This window comes from Staurois parvus, unplaced genomic scaffold (assembly GCF_062004578.1).
Source record: "Staurois parvus isolate SC_StPar_1 unplaced genomic scaffold, SC_StPar_1.0 ptg001482l, whole genome shotgun sequence".
Lineage (NCBI taxonomy): Eukaryota > Metazoa > Chordata > Amphibia > Anura > Ranidae > Staurois > Staurois parvus.
The window spans coordinates 990,001-1,004,261 of NW_028319278.1; the positions used below are offsets into that span (position 1 = coordinate 990,001).

Genomic DNA, 14,261 nt, shown 5'->3' on the forward strand with positions numbered 1-14,261 from the left:
CCTCCCTCTACTGACCCCTCTTGTCTCCGCGTGGCGCGTCTCCTCCCTCTACTGACCCCTCTTGTCTCCGCGTGCCGCGTCTCCTCCCTCTACTGACCCCTCTTGTCTCCGCGTGCCGCGTCTCCTCCCTCTACTGACCCCTCTTGTCTCCGCGTGCCGCGTCTCCTCCCTCTACTGACCCCTCTTGTCTCCGCGTGCCGCGTCTCCTCCCTCTACTGACCCCTCTTGTCTCCGCGTGCCGCGTCTCCTCCCTCTACTGACCCCTCTTGTCTCCGCGTGCCGCGTCTCCTCCCTCTACTGACCCCCTCTTGTCTCCGCGTGCCGCGTCTCCTCCCTCTACTGACCCCTCTTGTCTCCGCGTGCCGCGTCTCCTCCCTCTACTGACCCCCTCTTGTCTCCGCGTGCCGCGTCTCCTCCCTCTACTGACCCCTCTTGTCTCCGCGTGCCGCGTCTCCTCCCTCTACTGACCCCTCTTGTCTCCGCGTGCCGCGTCTCCTCCCTATACTGACCCCTCTTGTCTCCGCATGGCGCGTCTCCTCCCTATACTGACCCCCTCTTGTCTCCGCGTGGCGCGTCTCCTCCCTCTACTGACCCCTCTTGTCTCCGCATGGTGCATCTCCTCCCTCTACTGACCCCTCTTGTCTCCGACAGGTAAAGGTATCGGCTCCAAGCTGCTGACGGCGACAGCAGAGGTGAGTACACGCCATCTGTAGGCTGGGATTCATATAGACTCCATTGCAGAACTAGCTGTGTGCGCTCCTCCTCCTCCTCACCACTCCTACTGGCAGCCATTGTCTGTAAAATTACTGTGCATATAGTTCAGGGGTCTCTATAGGACTGTGCATATAGTTCAGGGGTCTCTATAGGACTGTGCATATAGTTCAGGGGTCTCTATAGGACTGTGCATATTGTTCAGGGGTCTCTATAGGACTGTGCATATAGTTCAGGGGTCTCTAAAGGACTGTGCATATAGTTCAGGGGTCTCTATAGGACTGTGCATATAGTTCAGGGGTCTCTATAGGACTGTGTATATAGTTCAGGGGTCTCTAAAGGACTGTGCATATAGTTCAGGGGTCTCTATAGGACTGTGTATATAGTTCAGGGGTCTCTATAGGACTGTGCATATAGTTCAGGGGTCTCTATAGGACTGTGCATATAGTTCAGGGGTCTCTATAGGACTGTGTATATAGTTCAGGGGTCTCTATAGGACTGTGCATATAGTTCAGGGGTCTCTAAAGGACTGTGTATATAGTTCAGGGGTCTCTATAGGACTGTGTATATAGTTCAGGAGGTCTCTATAGGACTGTGCTTCTAGTTCAGGGGTCTCTATAGGACTGTGCTTCTAGTTCAGGGGTCTCTATAGGACTGTGCTTCTAGTTCAGGGGTCTCTATAGGACTGTGCTTCTAGTTCAGGGGTCTCTATATGACTGTGTATACAGCTCAGGCTCCTTTTATATGATAGTTTAGATCCCTCTATATGACTGTGTATATAGTTCAGCCTCATCTAGATTGAAGGAATTACATATTCGCTCCCCTCTGATGCTGAATGTTCGCCCCTCACACAGAAATGATCTGTCTAACAATGGAATGTTCGCCCCTCACACAGAAATGATCGGTCTAACAATGGAATGTTCGCCCCTCACACAGAAATGATCGGTCTAACAATGGAATGTTCGCCCCTCACACAGAAATGATCGGTCTAACAATGGAATGTTCGCCCCTCACACAGAAATGATCGGTCTAACAATGGAATGTTCGCCCCTCACACAGAAATGATCGGTCTAACAATGGAATGTTCGGTGTAACACTGAGAGACAGAATACAACAACAAATTCAGCAGAAATGCGTCTAACAAATGATGACGGATCTGCATGTTCATGAGGGAAAGAAGGATTTGATCCCCTTCACAAAACATGACTTAGTACTTGGTAGCAAATCACTTGTTGGCAATCACAGAGGTCAGACGTTTCCTGGAGTTGGCCCCCAGGTTCGCACACATCTCAGGAGGGATTTTGGCCCACTCCTCTTGGCAGATCCTCTCCAAGTCATTAAGGTGTGGTGGCTGACGTTTTGGCAACTCAAACTTTCAACTCCTCCACAAATTTTCAATCGGATTAGGCCTGGAGACTACATAAAACACTGTTTTATCTCCAGGCAAAAAAAAAAAAAAAAAAATATATATATCTCCTTTCTGAATACAAACTGCGCTCCTAATAATTCATAAGTGTGATAAAGAAACAAATTTAAATTAAGCCGCTACTTTCCACTTACAAATTCTAACAAACAAATCCTACTCTGTAATGACAATATATGTGCAGCGCTCTGTAAATAATAACATAGTGATCGTAAACAAAGTCCATGGATAAAGTCCTTTTGCAATCACCATGCGAGTTGAATTGCTCAAATAAAATCACCACGTGACTGTAAATCTCCAGAAGTGCCGTGCTCCCCCTTCAGGTGTGCACTCATCAAATGTACAGTATTTACCTCCCACTCTCATGGTTGGCAAAAACACGGATATAAACATATAATCTTCCAGACAAGGATGTTCTCTCATGTATATCGATTCTTTCTCACAATGGTTCCAACACTCCAGATTTATAGCCTCTGATCAGGACTCTCCATATCCCATAAAAGAAGGAAATAGAGACCCGCCATGGTGCAGTACCATCTAAATCCATTTCATCTCCGCTTAACCCCTTCACTCCTGAAGGTAAAACAAATCTAAATGCCTACAATTCTGCAACGTTGACCTGTGTTAGTAAAACCGTCCGTGTCATCACAACTACTTCATACATCCAGGTGGATTATACCGCAATTTTTTTCAGGACAAATTGGGCTTTCATTTGGTGGTAAATGGTAATGGATAGCTCCAAATTATTTTTTTTTAGGAAAACTGGCCCAAAATAGTAAAAAAAAAAAAAAATATATATACAGTCAGGTCCATAAATATTGGGACATGGACACAATTCTAACATTTTTGGCTCTATACACCACAATGGATTTGAAATGAAATGAACAAGATGTGCTTTAACTGCAGACTGTCAGCTTTACTCTGAGGGTATTTACATCCAAATCATTGGAACGGTGTAGGAATGACAACAGTTTACATATGTGCCTCCCACTTGTTAAGGGACCAAAAGTAATAATAATCATAAATCAAATTTTCACTTTTTAATACTTGGTTGCAAATCCTTTGCAGTCAATGACAGCCTGAAGTGTGGAACGCATAGACATCACCAGACGCTGGGTGTCATCCCTGGTGATGCTCTGCCAGGCCTCTACTGCAACTGTCTTCAGTTCCTGCTTGTTCTTGGGGCATTTTCCCTTCAGTTTTGTCTTCAGCAAGTGAAATGCTCAATCGGATTCAGGTCAGGTGATGGACTTGGCCATTGCAGAACATTCCACTTCTTTGGTGTCTTTTGCAGTCTGCTTTGGGTCATTGTCCATCTGCACTGTGAAGCGTCCAATGAGTTGTGAAGCATTTGGCTGAATATGAGCCGATAATATTCCCGAAACACTTCACAATTCATCCGGCTGCTTCTGTCAGCAGTCACATCATCAATAAATACAAGAGAAGCAGTTCCATTGGCAGCCATACATGCCCACGCCATGACACTACCACCACCATGATCACTGATGAGGTGGTATGCTGAGGACCATGAGCAGTTCCTTCTCCATACTCTTCTCTTCCCATCACTCTGGTACAAGTTGATGTCGGTCTCATCTGTCCATAGGATGTTGTTCCAGAACTGTGAAGGCTTTTTTACATGTCGTTTGGCAAACTCTAATCTGGCCTTCCTGTGTTTGAGGCTCACCAATGGTTTCCATCTTGTGGTGAACCCTCTGTATTCACTCTGGTGAAGTCTTCTCTTGATTGGTGACTTTGACACACATACACCTACCTCCTGGAGAGTGTTCTTGATCTGGCCAACTGTTGTGAAGGGTGTTTTCTTCACCAGGGAAAGAATTCTTCGGTCATCCACCACAGTTGTTTTCCGTGGTCTTCCGGGTCTTTTGGTGTTGCTGAGCTCACTGGTGCGTTCCTTCTTTTTAAGAATGTTCCAAACAGTTGTTTTGGCCACGCCTAATGTTTTTGCTATCTCTCTGATGGGTTTGTTTTGTTTTTTCAGCCTAATGATGGCTTCACTGATAGTGACAGCTCTTTGGATCTCATCTTGAGAGTTGACAGCAACAGATTCCAAATGCAAATAGCACACTTGAAATGAACTCTGGACCTTTTATCTGCTCATTGTAATTGGGATAATGAGGGAATAACACACACCTGGCCATGGAACAGCTGAGAAGCCAATTGTCCCATTATTTTTGGTCCCTTAACAAGTGGGAGGCACATATGCAAACTGTTGTAATTCCTACACCGTTCACCTGATTTGGATGTAAATACCCTCAAATTAAAGCTGACAGTCTGCAGTTAAAGCACATCTTGTTCGTTTCATTTCAAATCCATTGTGGTGGTGTATAGAGCCAAAAATGTTAGAATTGTGTCAATGTCGCAATATTTATGGACCTGACTGTATATATATATTTTTTTAATTTAGTTGTGTGTTTCTTGTTACGACCATAACCTGCCACCAAAGAAAAACCCAAAATAAATTCTCCAGCTCTTGCTGATCGCAGTTATACCATCTATGTGTATGTTGTTTGTACCCGGAGTACTGCCCAGAAACAATAGTGCATTTTTTTTTTTTTTTGTTGCATAAAACACACTGACACAAAATGACGCCAAATTTTTTTAAATCCTGACCTTGACCCAAACACTAACCCTGGCACTGAACTAGATCAAACCTTGATCTAGGTAGTTTTCATTATTTTATTTTATTTTTTTTAATATCTTTTTTTTTTTTACAAACTTTTTTTCCCCTCTATGCCAGGAGTTAGAGAGATACAATGTATTTCTCTTCTCCATTCATAGAGAGAAAAAAATTTGTGTGACGTCGGTGGGAAGGGGTTAAAAAAACTCACTTACAAAAACATAGTGCAAGATAAGCCCAAAGATCTATAAATCTGCTCTTGTGATGGTAATGTCAGAGAGGGAAGACCGCACAACGCTCTCACCACTGCCGGTCCTCACTCTCGGACAGTCCTGTGTCACTTCCGGTTCCAAAGTACACCACTTCCGGTTCTCGCTCAGCCAATCTGTGATGCGTTTCATGCCTTCCGGACTTATTCATAGGGAGTGGCTAAGCGATGTGACTTCATGCTTTTATAGCGTGCACAGTAAACATATTTCACTTGGTTAAAAAACATACCTATTTTTTTATTTTTTTTTACATATATAACCATATATTACATACCATTGTGGCTGCAATCCTTCTTGGTCTACCTGACCTTGGCTTGGTATCAAGAGATCCCTGAACTTTCCACTTCTTAATAGGTGATATAACAGTAATGATTGGCATATTCAAGGCTTTGGACATCCTTTTATGTCCTTTTTTCCATCTTTATAAAGTTCCATTACCTTGTTACGCAGGACTTTTGACAGTTCTTTTCTGATCCCCATGGCTCAGTATCTAGCCTAGTCAGTGCTTCCATGTTTAGAGCTAACAAAATCATTGACTATTTATACACTGACACTGATTGTAATTTAAAAAGTCACAGATGTGGGACATTAACCTCTAATTGGCATTTTAACCTGTGTGTGTCACCTTGTGTGTCTGTACCAAGTCCAAACATTCCAGGGGGCGGAGACTTCTGATCCAGGGGGCGGAGACTTCTGATCCGGTGGGTGGAGACTTCTGATCCAGGCCATTTGGGTGATTTTCTGTTATTATGATTTTAAAAAGGAGGCAAACAACTATTTGATAATAAATGGCTTCATATGATCATCATCCTTCAATACAAGACCATTTTTTTTATCATGATCAGTCATATTTTCAATATCAATGCCAAAATGTCACAATTTCTGCCAGAGGAGGAAAACGTGTGTGTGTGTGTGTGTGTGTGTGTGTGTGTGTGTGCGTGTGTGTGTGTGTGTGCGTGTGTGTCTGCGTGTGTGTGTGTGTGTGCGTGTGTGTGCGTGTGTGTGTGTGTGTGTAAATTTATTTATTTTTTTTTTTTTATAGCGTGCACGGTAAACATATAATATTGTTGGTTGACTATAACTCATCATTACTACAAACATATTACACCCATAACCTGGTGTAAGTTACCCACCATGGCTACCATATTTAAGGGCAGACGAGATCGAATTCTAATATTGATGCATGTATACATATTGGCAATTGCTAGATATAAATACGATGACATACCTCGTTGGGCTTTTACAAACATATTGCACAACCATATATTACAAAAATGAACTTTAATACATAAAGAATAAAAAAACAATAAAATAAGTATTAAAATAACAACAATAATACCTATTGACACTTATTATATTAATATATGTCTACTTTTATTTATTTGTTGGTCCCAACATATCATTTTAAAGATCGCTAATACAGCAATTTAAATCTAATTCATCGTTTAATCCGCACGGTGTTAATGATTTAAGAAGAAAAATCCAGTTTGGTCTCACGCTTTGATAAATCTCTAGCCCTATTTGATCCCCGCCATTTAGGAGGTATCCAATCGATCCCCCAAAATTTTTATGAAGAAGGATCCTTTATGGATCCTTTATCCTCTATGGCACCCACCACCTCCTCCTATTACTCCACTCTCCCACTGACCCCAACACCTCCACTAGGAGTTTCTCACGCTCCTGCACATCCCGCTCCCATGCCACCTTTCTCACCCTTCTCCTCCTCCTAGCCGCGGGGGACATCTCCCCAAATCCTGGCCCTCCACCTCCCTCACCCGCTCAACACCCTCCCACTTCCACGTCCTACTGCAACCCCCGCAACTTAGTATCTGTCTCCCTGCTCCCTAAAATCTCCCCCCCGTTTTCATGTGCACTCCTGAACGCCCGTTCGGTGTGCAACAAGCTTACCGCCATCCACGACCTCTTTGTTTCCCGCTCCCTCAACCTCCTGGCGATTACGGAAACCTGGATCCAGCCCACTGACTCTACCTCCCCTGCTGCACTCTCCTATGGAGGTCTCACCTGGACCCACTCACCCAGGCCTAACGGTCGTAAAGGTGGTGGGGTTGGTCTGCTCCTGTCACCGCAGAGCACCTTCCGAGTCCTCCCAAACCCCCCCTCCCTATCCTTCTCCTCCTTCGAGGCCCACTGCGTCCGACTATTCTCCCCAACCCCCCTGAAGATTGCTGTGATATACCGGCCTCCTGGATCCATACCCCGCTTCCTGGACGACTTCTCCTCCTGGCTACCCTTCTTCCTCTCCTCTGAGCTACCCACCATAATTCTTGGGGATTTTAACATCCCTGTCAACCTCGACAACCCGGACACAGCCCGTCTCCTCCACCTAACCTCCTCCTTTGCACTTGCACAGTGCATACAATCCACCACCCACTTCGACGGAAATATCCTTGATCTTGTCTTCTCCAACCGATGCGCTCCCCACAACCTCACTAACACCCCCTTCCCTCTCTCTGACCACAACCTGATCACCTTCTCTATCTCCTCGTCCTCCAACGCCTACCCCTCCAAATGTCACACTACTACCAGCCGTAACCTCCGCAACCTTAACCCTGCCTCCCTCCACTCTGCAGCTGATCAACTCCACGACCGCATCCTCCCCCTGTCCTGCCCCGACTTGGCTTTGACCGCCTACAACAATGCGCTCTCAACAGCCCTTGACTCACTAGCGCCTTTAACCACACGCAACACCAGACCCCGACCGCTCCAGCCCTGGCAGACTGATCACACCAAAACCCTCAAACGACAAAGTCGTGCCCTAGAGCGACTATGGCGCAAAACCAAATCCAAACAAGCCTTCACCCGCTACAAATCTGCCTTCCGCACCTACACCTCCTCCCTCCATGCTGCCAAACAGGCCTACTTCTTGACCCTCATCAAGGCCCTCTCCTCCAATCCTCGCCGACTCTTCTCTGCCTTCAACTCTCTACTCTCTCCACCCCCACCTCCACCCAGCACCTCACTCACTGCCCTTGAGATTGCCAATCACTTCAAAAACAAAATTGACACAATTCTCAAGGACATTGCCGCAACTCACACGCCCTCTCAACCTGTCCCCTCTCACACAGCTACCCCCTTATCCCCCCTCCCCCTCGACATAACCCGCAGGGACTTCGTCGCTGCTCAAACTCTCTCCAACCCCCTTCACCCTCACTCAGCTACCCCCTCATCACCCCTCTCCCACGGCCCCACCACTGCTCTGACCTCCTCTTCCACCCCACCCTACATTCCTCATACTGAAGCTCCCCCCACACTCCACACCTTTGACCTTACTACCATCGAGGAAGTCTCCAAGACCCTCTCTGATGCCCGCCTCACCACCTGCCCCCTCGACCCTATCCCCTCACAACTCCTACGACCTTCCTCCTCCTCCATCCTACGCTCCCTCACCCACATCTTCAATCTCTCCCTCTCCTCAGGCACTTTCCCCTCCCCTCTGAAACATGCACACATCACCCCCATACTTAAAAAGCCCTCCCTGGACCCCCAATGACCCGAACAACCTCAGACCCATCTCCCTGCTCCCATTTACATCTAAACTCCTCGAGCGCCTAGTCTACACCCGCCTATGCTCTCACCTCAACGACAACAACCTCCTCGATCCCCTACAGTCCGGCTTCCGTCCCCTACACTCCACCGAAACTGCCTTACTCAAACTCTCCAACGACCTGCTAACCACCAAAGCTAATGGCCACTATTCAGTGCTCCTACTCCTTGACCTCTCTGCGGCCTTCGACACAGTCGACCACCCCCTCCTCCTCAAAAAACTACACTCCCTCGGCCTCAGAGATTCTGCTCTCTCCTGGATCTCATCCTACCTGTCACAACGCTCTTTCAGCGTTACCTATAATGCTACCACCTCCCCCTCACTCCCCCTCTCTGTTGGGGTCCCTCAAGGCTCTGTCCTCGGGCCCCTTCTCTTCTCCATCTATACCTCCTCCCTTGGCCAACTCATACACTCTCACGGCTTCAACTACCACCTCTATGCCGACGACACACAAATCTATCTCTCAACCCCCCACCTCACCCCCTTGGTCTCAGCCCGAATCACACACCTACTGAGCGACATATCAGACTGGATGTCGCTCCACTTCCTTAAATTGAACCTCTCCAAAACCGAGTTTCTTGTCTTCCCCCCAGCCCGGACACCACCCCCCATTGATTTCTCCGTCACATCCAACAACGCTACCATCAAACCCGCCCTGCAGGCCAGAGTACTGGGTGTCATTCTGGACTCCAACCTATCCTTCCAGCCCCAAGTCCACTCTTTAACAAACTCGTGCAGACTCCACCTCCGCAACATGCAGACTCCACCTCCGCAACATGCAGACTCCACCTCCGCAACATCGCCAAAATCCGCACGTTCCTAACCCCAGAAACCACTAAACAGCTCATCCACTCCCTCATCATATCACGACTCGACTACTGCAACTCCCTCCTCACTGGCCTGCCTCGCCGCTGGCTATCCCCGCTTCAGTCCGTCCTGAATACGGCTGCCAGACTCATTCACCTTTCCAACCGCTCTGTCTCCGCCACCCCCCTCTGCCAATCCCTCCACTGGCTTCCGATTGCGCAACGGATCAAATTCAAAACCCTAACGCTGACGTACAAAGCTGTCCACCATACTGCCCCGAACTACATCACCGACCTAATATCCAAGTACCGCCCAGCACGCACACTCCGCTCCTCACAAGACCTCCTTCTCTCTAGTTCCCTGGTCTCCTCCTCCCATGCCCGCCTCCAGGACTTCTCCAGGGTGTCACCCATCCTCTGGAACTCCCTGCCCCAACCCATCAGATTATCACCTACTCTCCTCTCCTTTAGGCGCACCCTGAAAACCCATCTCTTCAGGGAAGCCTACCCCAGCCCCTGCTAACTTGCCTCCCTCCTCCACTCTTCCTACCACTCCATCCCCCACAGCTATCTCCTCCTGTGCCACCACCCCCTCCCTCCTAGATTGTAAGCTCGAAAGAGCAGGGCCCTTGATCCCCTCATGTTTTGCATTGTATTGGTATTGTTCTGTCACATGTTCTGTCTCCCTTTGTAATGTACAGCGCTGAGCGAACTATTGGCGCTTTATAAATACTGTATAATAATAATAATAATATGATGGTATTTAGAAACGTGTTCTGATACACTGTGATCTTTAAACCCTATTTTAATATTTTTAATATGTTCTGCGACACGTATTTTTCATGATCTTTTAGTTCTCCCTACATAAACAAGATTACATGGCTGTTGTAACAAATGTACTACATGGGTGGTGTCACAAGTAATAAATTCCGATATAGTAAACTCCTGTTCCACATTAACAGTGAAGGTGGTGAAGGTCTTACTGTTTCTGACAGGACGACAAGCTCTACATTTGCCGCATGGTTTAAATCCCTTTTTTATGGGGGAACATAGATGTACTATTAGGGGCATCTATTATTTTCCTAACTATTTTTTTCTCCAAAATTGGGAGCTCTTCTGTAGATGAATTTAGGTGTCACTGGTAAAACCTTTCCCGATGTTTTATCCAACAGAATCTGCCAGTGCTTTCTGAAAATGTGTTCCACATCCTTATATTGACAATGAAAGTCAGACAAACTCCATTGATGTTGATCGACTTTAACCCTTTGTTTATCCATTAAACATCGCTCCCTCGGTATTACAAGAACCTCCCTCTTAGCCTGGCTCAGGAAGGCTTGAGGAGATCCTTTTTGTTTAAACCTATTGTTAATAATTTTATCCTGTGAAATATAATCACATTCATCTGAACAATTCCTCCTAATTCTCATATATTGACCCCTAGGTACAGTGAAAGAAATGCGTATTTGCTCCCCTGCTGATCTTGAATGTTCACCAAGCTGCTTGGCCATAGTTTGGTAGCCCAGTCCAGCCTTGTGTAGGTCTACCATCTTGTCCCTGACATCCTTGGACAGCTCTTTGGTCTTTGCCATGGTGGAGAGTTTGGAATCTGATGGTTTGATGGCTCCTGTGGACAGGTGTCTTTTATACAGGTAACACAATGAGATTAGCAGCACTCCCTTTAAGAGACTGCTTCTAATCTCAGCTTGTTACCTGTATGAGAGACACCTGGGAGCCAGAAATCCTGCTGAATGATAGGGGATCAAATCCTTCTTTCCCTCATGAACATGCAGATCAGTCATCATTTGTTAGACGCATTTCTGCTGAATTTGTTGTTGTATTCTGTCTCTCAGTGTTACACCGAACATTCCATTGTTAGACCGATCATTTCTGTGTGAGGGGCGAACATTCCATTGTTAGACCGATCATTTCTGTGTGAGGGGCGAACATTCCATTGTTAGACCGATCATTTCTGTGTGAGGGGCGAACATTCCATTGTTAGACCGATCGTTTCTGTGTGAGGGGCGAACATTCCATTGTTAGACCGATCGTTTCTGTGTGATGGGTGAACATTCCATTGTTAGACCGATCGTTTCTGTGTGAGGGGCGAACATTCCATTGTTAGACCGATCATTTCTGTGTGAGGGGCGAACATTCAGCATCAGCAGGGGAGCAAATACACATTTCCTTCACTGTATATGACTGTGTATATGGCTCCTCTGTGTGACTGTGTATATGGCTCAGGCTCCTCTATATGGCTCAGGCTCCTCCTGTGTGACTGTGTATATGGCTCAGGCTCCTCTATATGGCTCAGGCTCCTCCTGTGTGACTGTGTATATGGCTCAGGCTCCTCTATATGGCTCAGGCTCCTCCTGTGTGACTGTGTGTATATGGCTCAGGCTCCTCTATATGGCTCAGGCTCCTCCTGTGTGACTGTGTATATGGCTCAGGCTCCTCCTATATGGCTCAGGCTCCTCCTGTGTGACTGTGTATATGGCTCAGGCTCCTCTATATGGCTCAGGCTCCTCCTGTGTGACTGTGTGTATATGGCTCAGGCTCCTCCTGTGTGACTGTGTATATGGCTCAGGCTCCTCTATATGGCTCAGGCTCCTCCTGTGTGACTGTGTATATGGCTCAGGCTCCTCTATATGGCTCAGGCTCCTCCTGTGTGACTGTGTATATGGCTCAGGCTCCTCTATATGGCTCAGGCTCCTCCTGTGTGACTGTGTATATGGCTCAGGCTCCTCTGTGTATATGGCTCAGGCTCCTCCTGTGTGACTGTGTATATGGCTCAGGCTCCTCTATAAGACTGCAATAAACCCCCCCCCCTCTCCCAGACCAGCTGAGCAGGAAATTCTATCATCTAGAAATGTGAAAACAAGCGGAGGAGGAAGGGTGGGGGTATCCTGGAGACGGGACGCTGAGACTGGCAGGCTGTAATGACGCTTAGTCCCCATTGTCTCCCTCCAGTCAGTCAGTTCTGATTTTCTTTTTCCTTCCTGCCGTGATCCGTGTCAAATATTGGAATTCCTTCTCACAATGCATTCTTCATACTAATATTCTGTGTGGAGGTCTGCCGCCACCAGAGGGCGCAACGGCTGGCCTGTCAGCCAGTGAATTCGGCATCTTTGCTGAACAAATGGTGCATTAGTGTGGCTGATTAGTGTACTGCGGCCAGACTGGCCCGAAGAGGAAAGAGTTGTGGACAGGGGCGAACTGACCATTTGGAAAGTCCGGCACTGCCCGTGAGCCCGGGGTCAGTAGGGGGCCCCATGAGATGCCCCTGGTAACTTTTTTTTTTTTTTTTTCTTTCTCATAGGCTTTTTTGAGTTTGGGCAAGGACACGGGCCCCATGATTCCCTATTGCCCGGGGCCCCATAAGTTGTCAGCCCGCCCCTGGTTGTAGACACACCCACTTTCACTGTTAGGCCCCACCCACATTATAATGGGAGCAAATCAACTCTTCAGACTCCTAGAACATAGTTGGGGTGATGTACAATCTCCAGAGCTGAGAATGATACACGGGATGGACATGGGACCCCCTACTTAGTGTCCTGTTGTAGTTACAGGACGATCCTTTGAAGGGGGGAGGGGTTTCTATATGTCTGGTCAGCTGATGTTATAATATAATGGTGGCTGTGCCGGTCCTCACTATGGCTTCTCTCTCTCTCCGCAGCTGTGCCTATCCCTGGGCTGTTCCCGCCTTCAGCTCTCTGTTCTGGACTGGAACCAGCCGGCCATCTCCTTCTACCAGTCCCGCGGGGGACGCAACTTATCCGACGAGGAGGGGTGGTGCCTATTCCGCTTCCTCCCCGATGACCTACAGCGGATGATTTCTAAGAGTGCCGAGAAGGGTGGAGACTCTGGACTGCCGTAATACAACATGGCTCCCACCTCTTCTTTTCAGACAAGAAATTTTAAGGGGCGCTCCACCTAAAACCGATATTACAGGCGGATTCACCAGTCGGCTGTGTTCACATCTCCGCTTACCTCGGGGAGGGGCTTCACCCTGATCAGCAGCTATGGGGGGAGCGCTCCTTCAGAATCCCTTCCATGGACATGATAGGTGGAGGTAGTAAGTATTTCCACCCCCCCAAGTGAACTCTCCTGAATCTTTGATAAACACTGGAAATAGTATTTCATGAATAGATTATTTTATCAATGGATTTTTTTTCTTTCTCTATGGACTTTTTTTTTTTTAAATGGTTTTCGAAAGTTCTGTCCAACCAAAAGTGAAAATGAAGCCTTGAATGGCATCTGGTGGCCTGAGTGCAAATTACAGGGTCAGGGGCACCAACTCCACCCACTATGCTATCTCTGCTTTGGTTGGTTTAAGGATATCCCACTATGCTGGTAACGCCGCACCCCCCCCCCCCCCCTCCCGAGCTTTCATTACCTCCTGGAATCCTTACTGCTCCCTCTGCTGGCCTTCCCCTGGCTATCATGGAGCAGGAAGGGTTTATATCTTCTGCTCCCTCTGCTGGCCATCCTCTGGATATCATGGAGGAGGCGGGGTTTATATAAGGGAGTGAATAAGTTGCTTAGTGGTTTTCAAGGTTAGGAACGGTCATTTCTTGGAGATGTTGTGGAGGTGAAGTCTACATGAGTTTGCCAGTGATTGGACCTGGGGCTGAAAGGACAGATTGGAGTCTAGGATGACACTTAGTACCCTGGCATGAGGGGTGGGACTGATGGTAGTGTTGTCGATCATGATGGAGAAGTCGGGGGGGGGCACGGGCTGGGGGGAAAACTAGAAGCTCAGTTTTGGAAAGGTTGAGTTTGAGGAAGTGGAGTGACATCCAATCTGAAATGTCACTTAGTAGGCTAGTGATGCGATTGGAGACTGAGGGGG

General features: G+C 47.4%; 1 protein-coding gene across 2 annotated transcripts in view; it reads left to right on the top strand.

Moving 5' to 3' along the window:
* The window catches only part of SAT2 (spermidine/spermine N1-acetyltransferase family member 2), a 40,462-nt gene extending 26,887 nt beyond the window's left edge, over positions 1-13,575 (top strand). Inside the window, exons 5-6 of one of the 2 annotated variants that reach the window (XM_089662501.1) lie at positions 652-692; positions 13,086-13,575. In XM_089662501.1, the coding sequence (XP_089518627.1) occupies positions 652-692; positions 13,086-13,286 (242 nt within the window). In that variant the 3' untranslated portion in view covers positions 13,287-13,575. The remainder of the gene's footprint in view (positions 1-651; positions 693-13,085) is intronic. The other variant, XM_089662502.1, reaches the window with a different exon arrangement.
* The last annotated feature ends 686 nt before the right edge of the window (positions 13,576-14,261 follow it).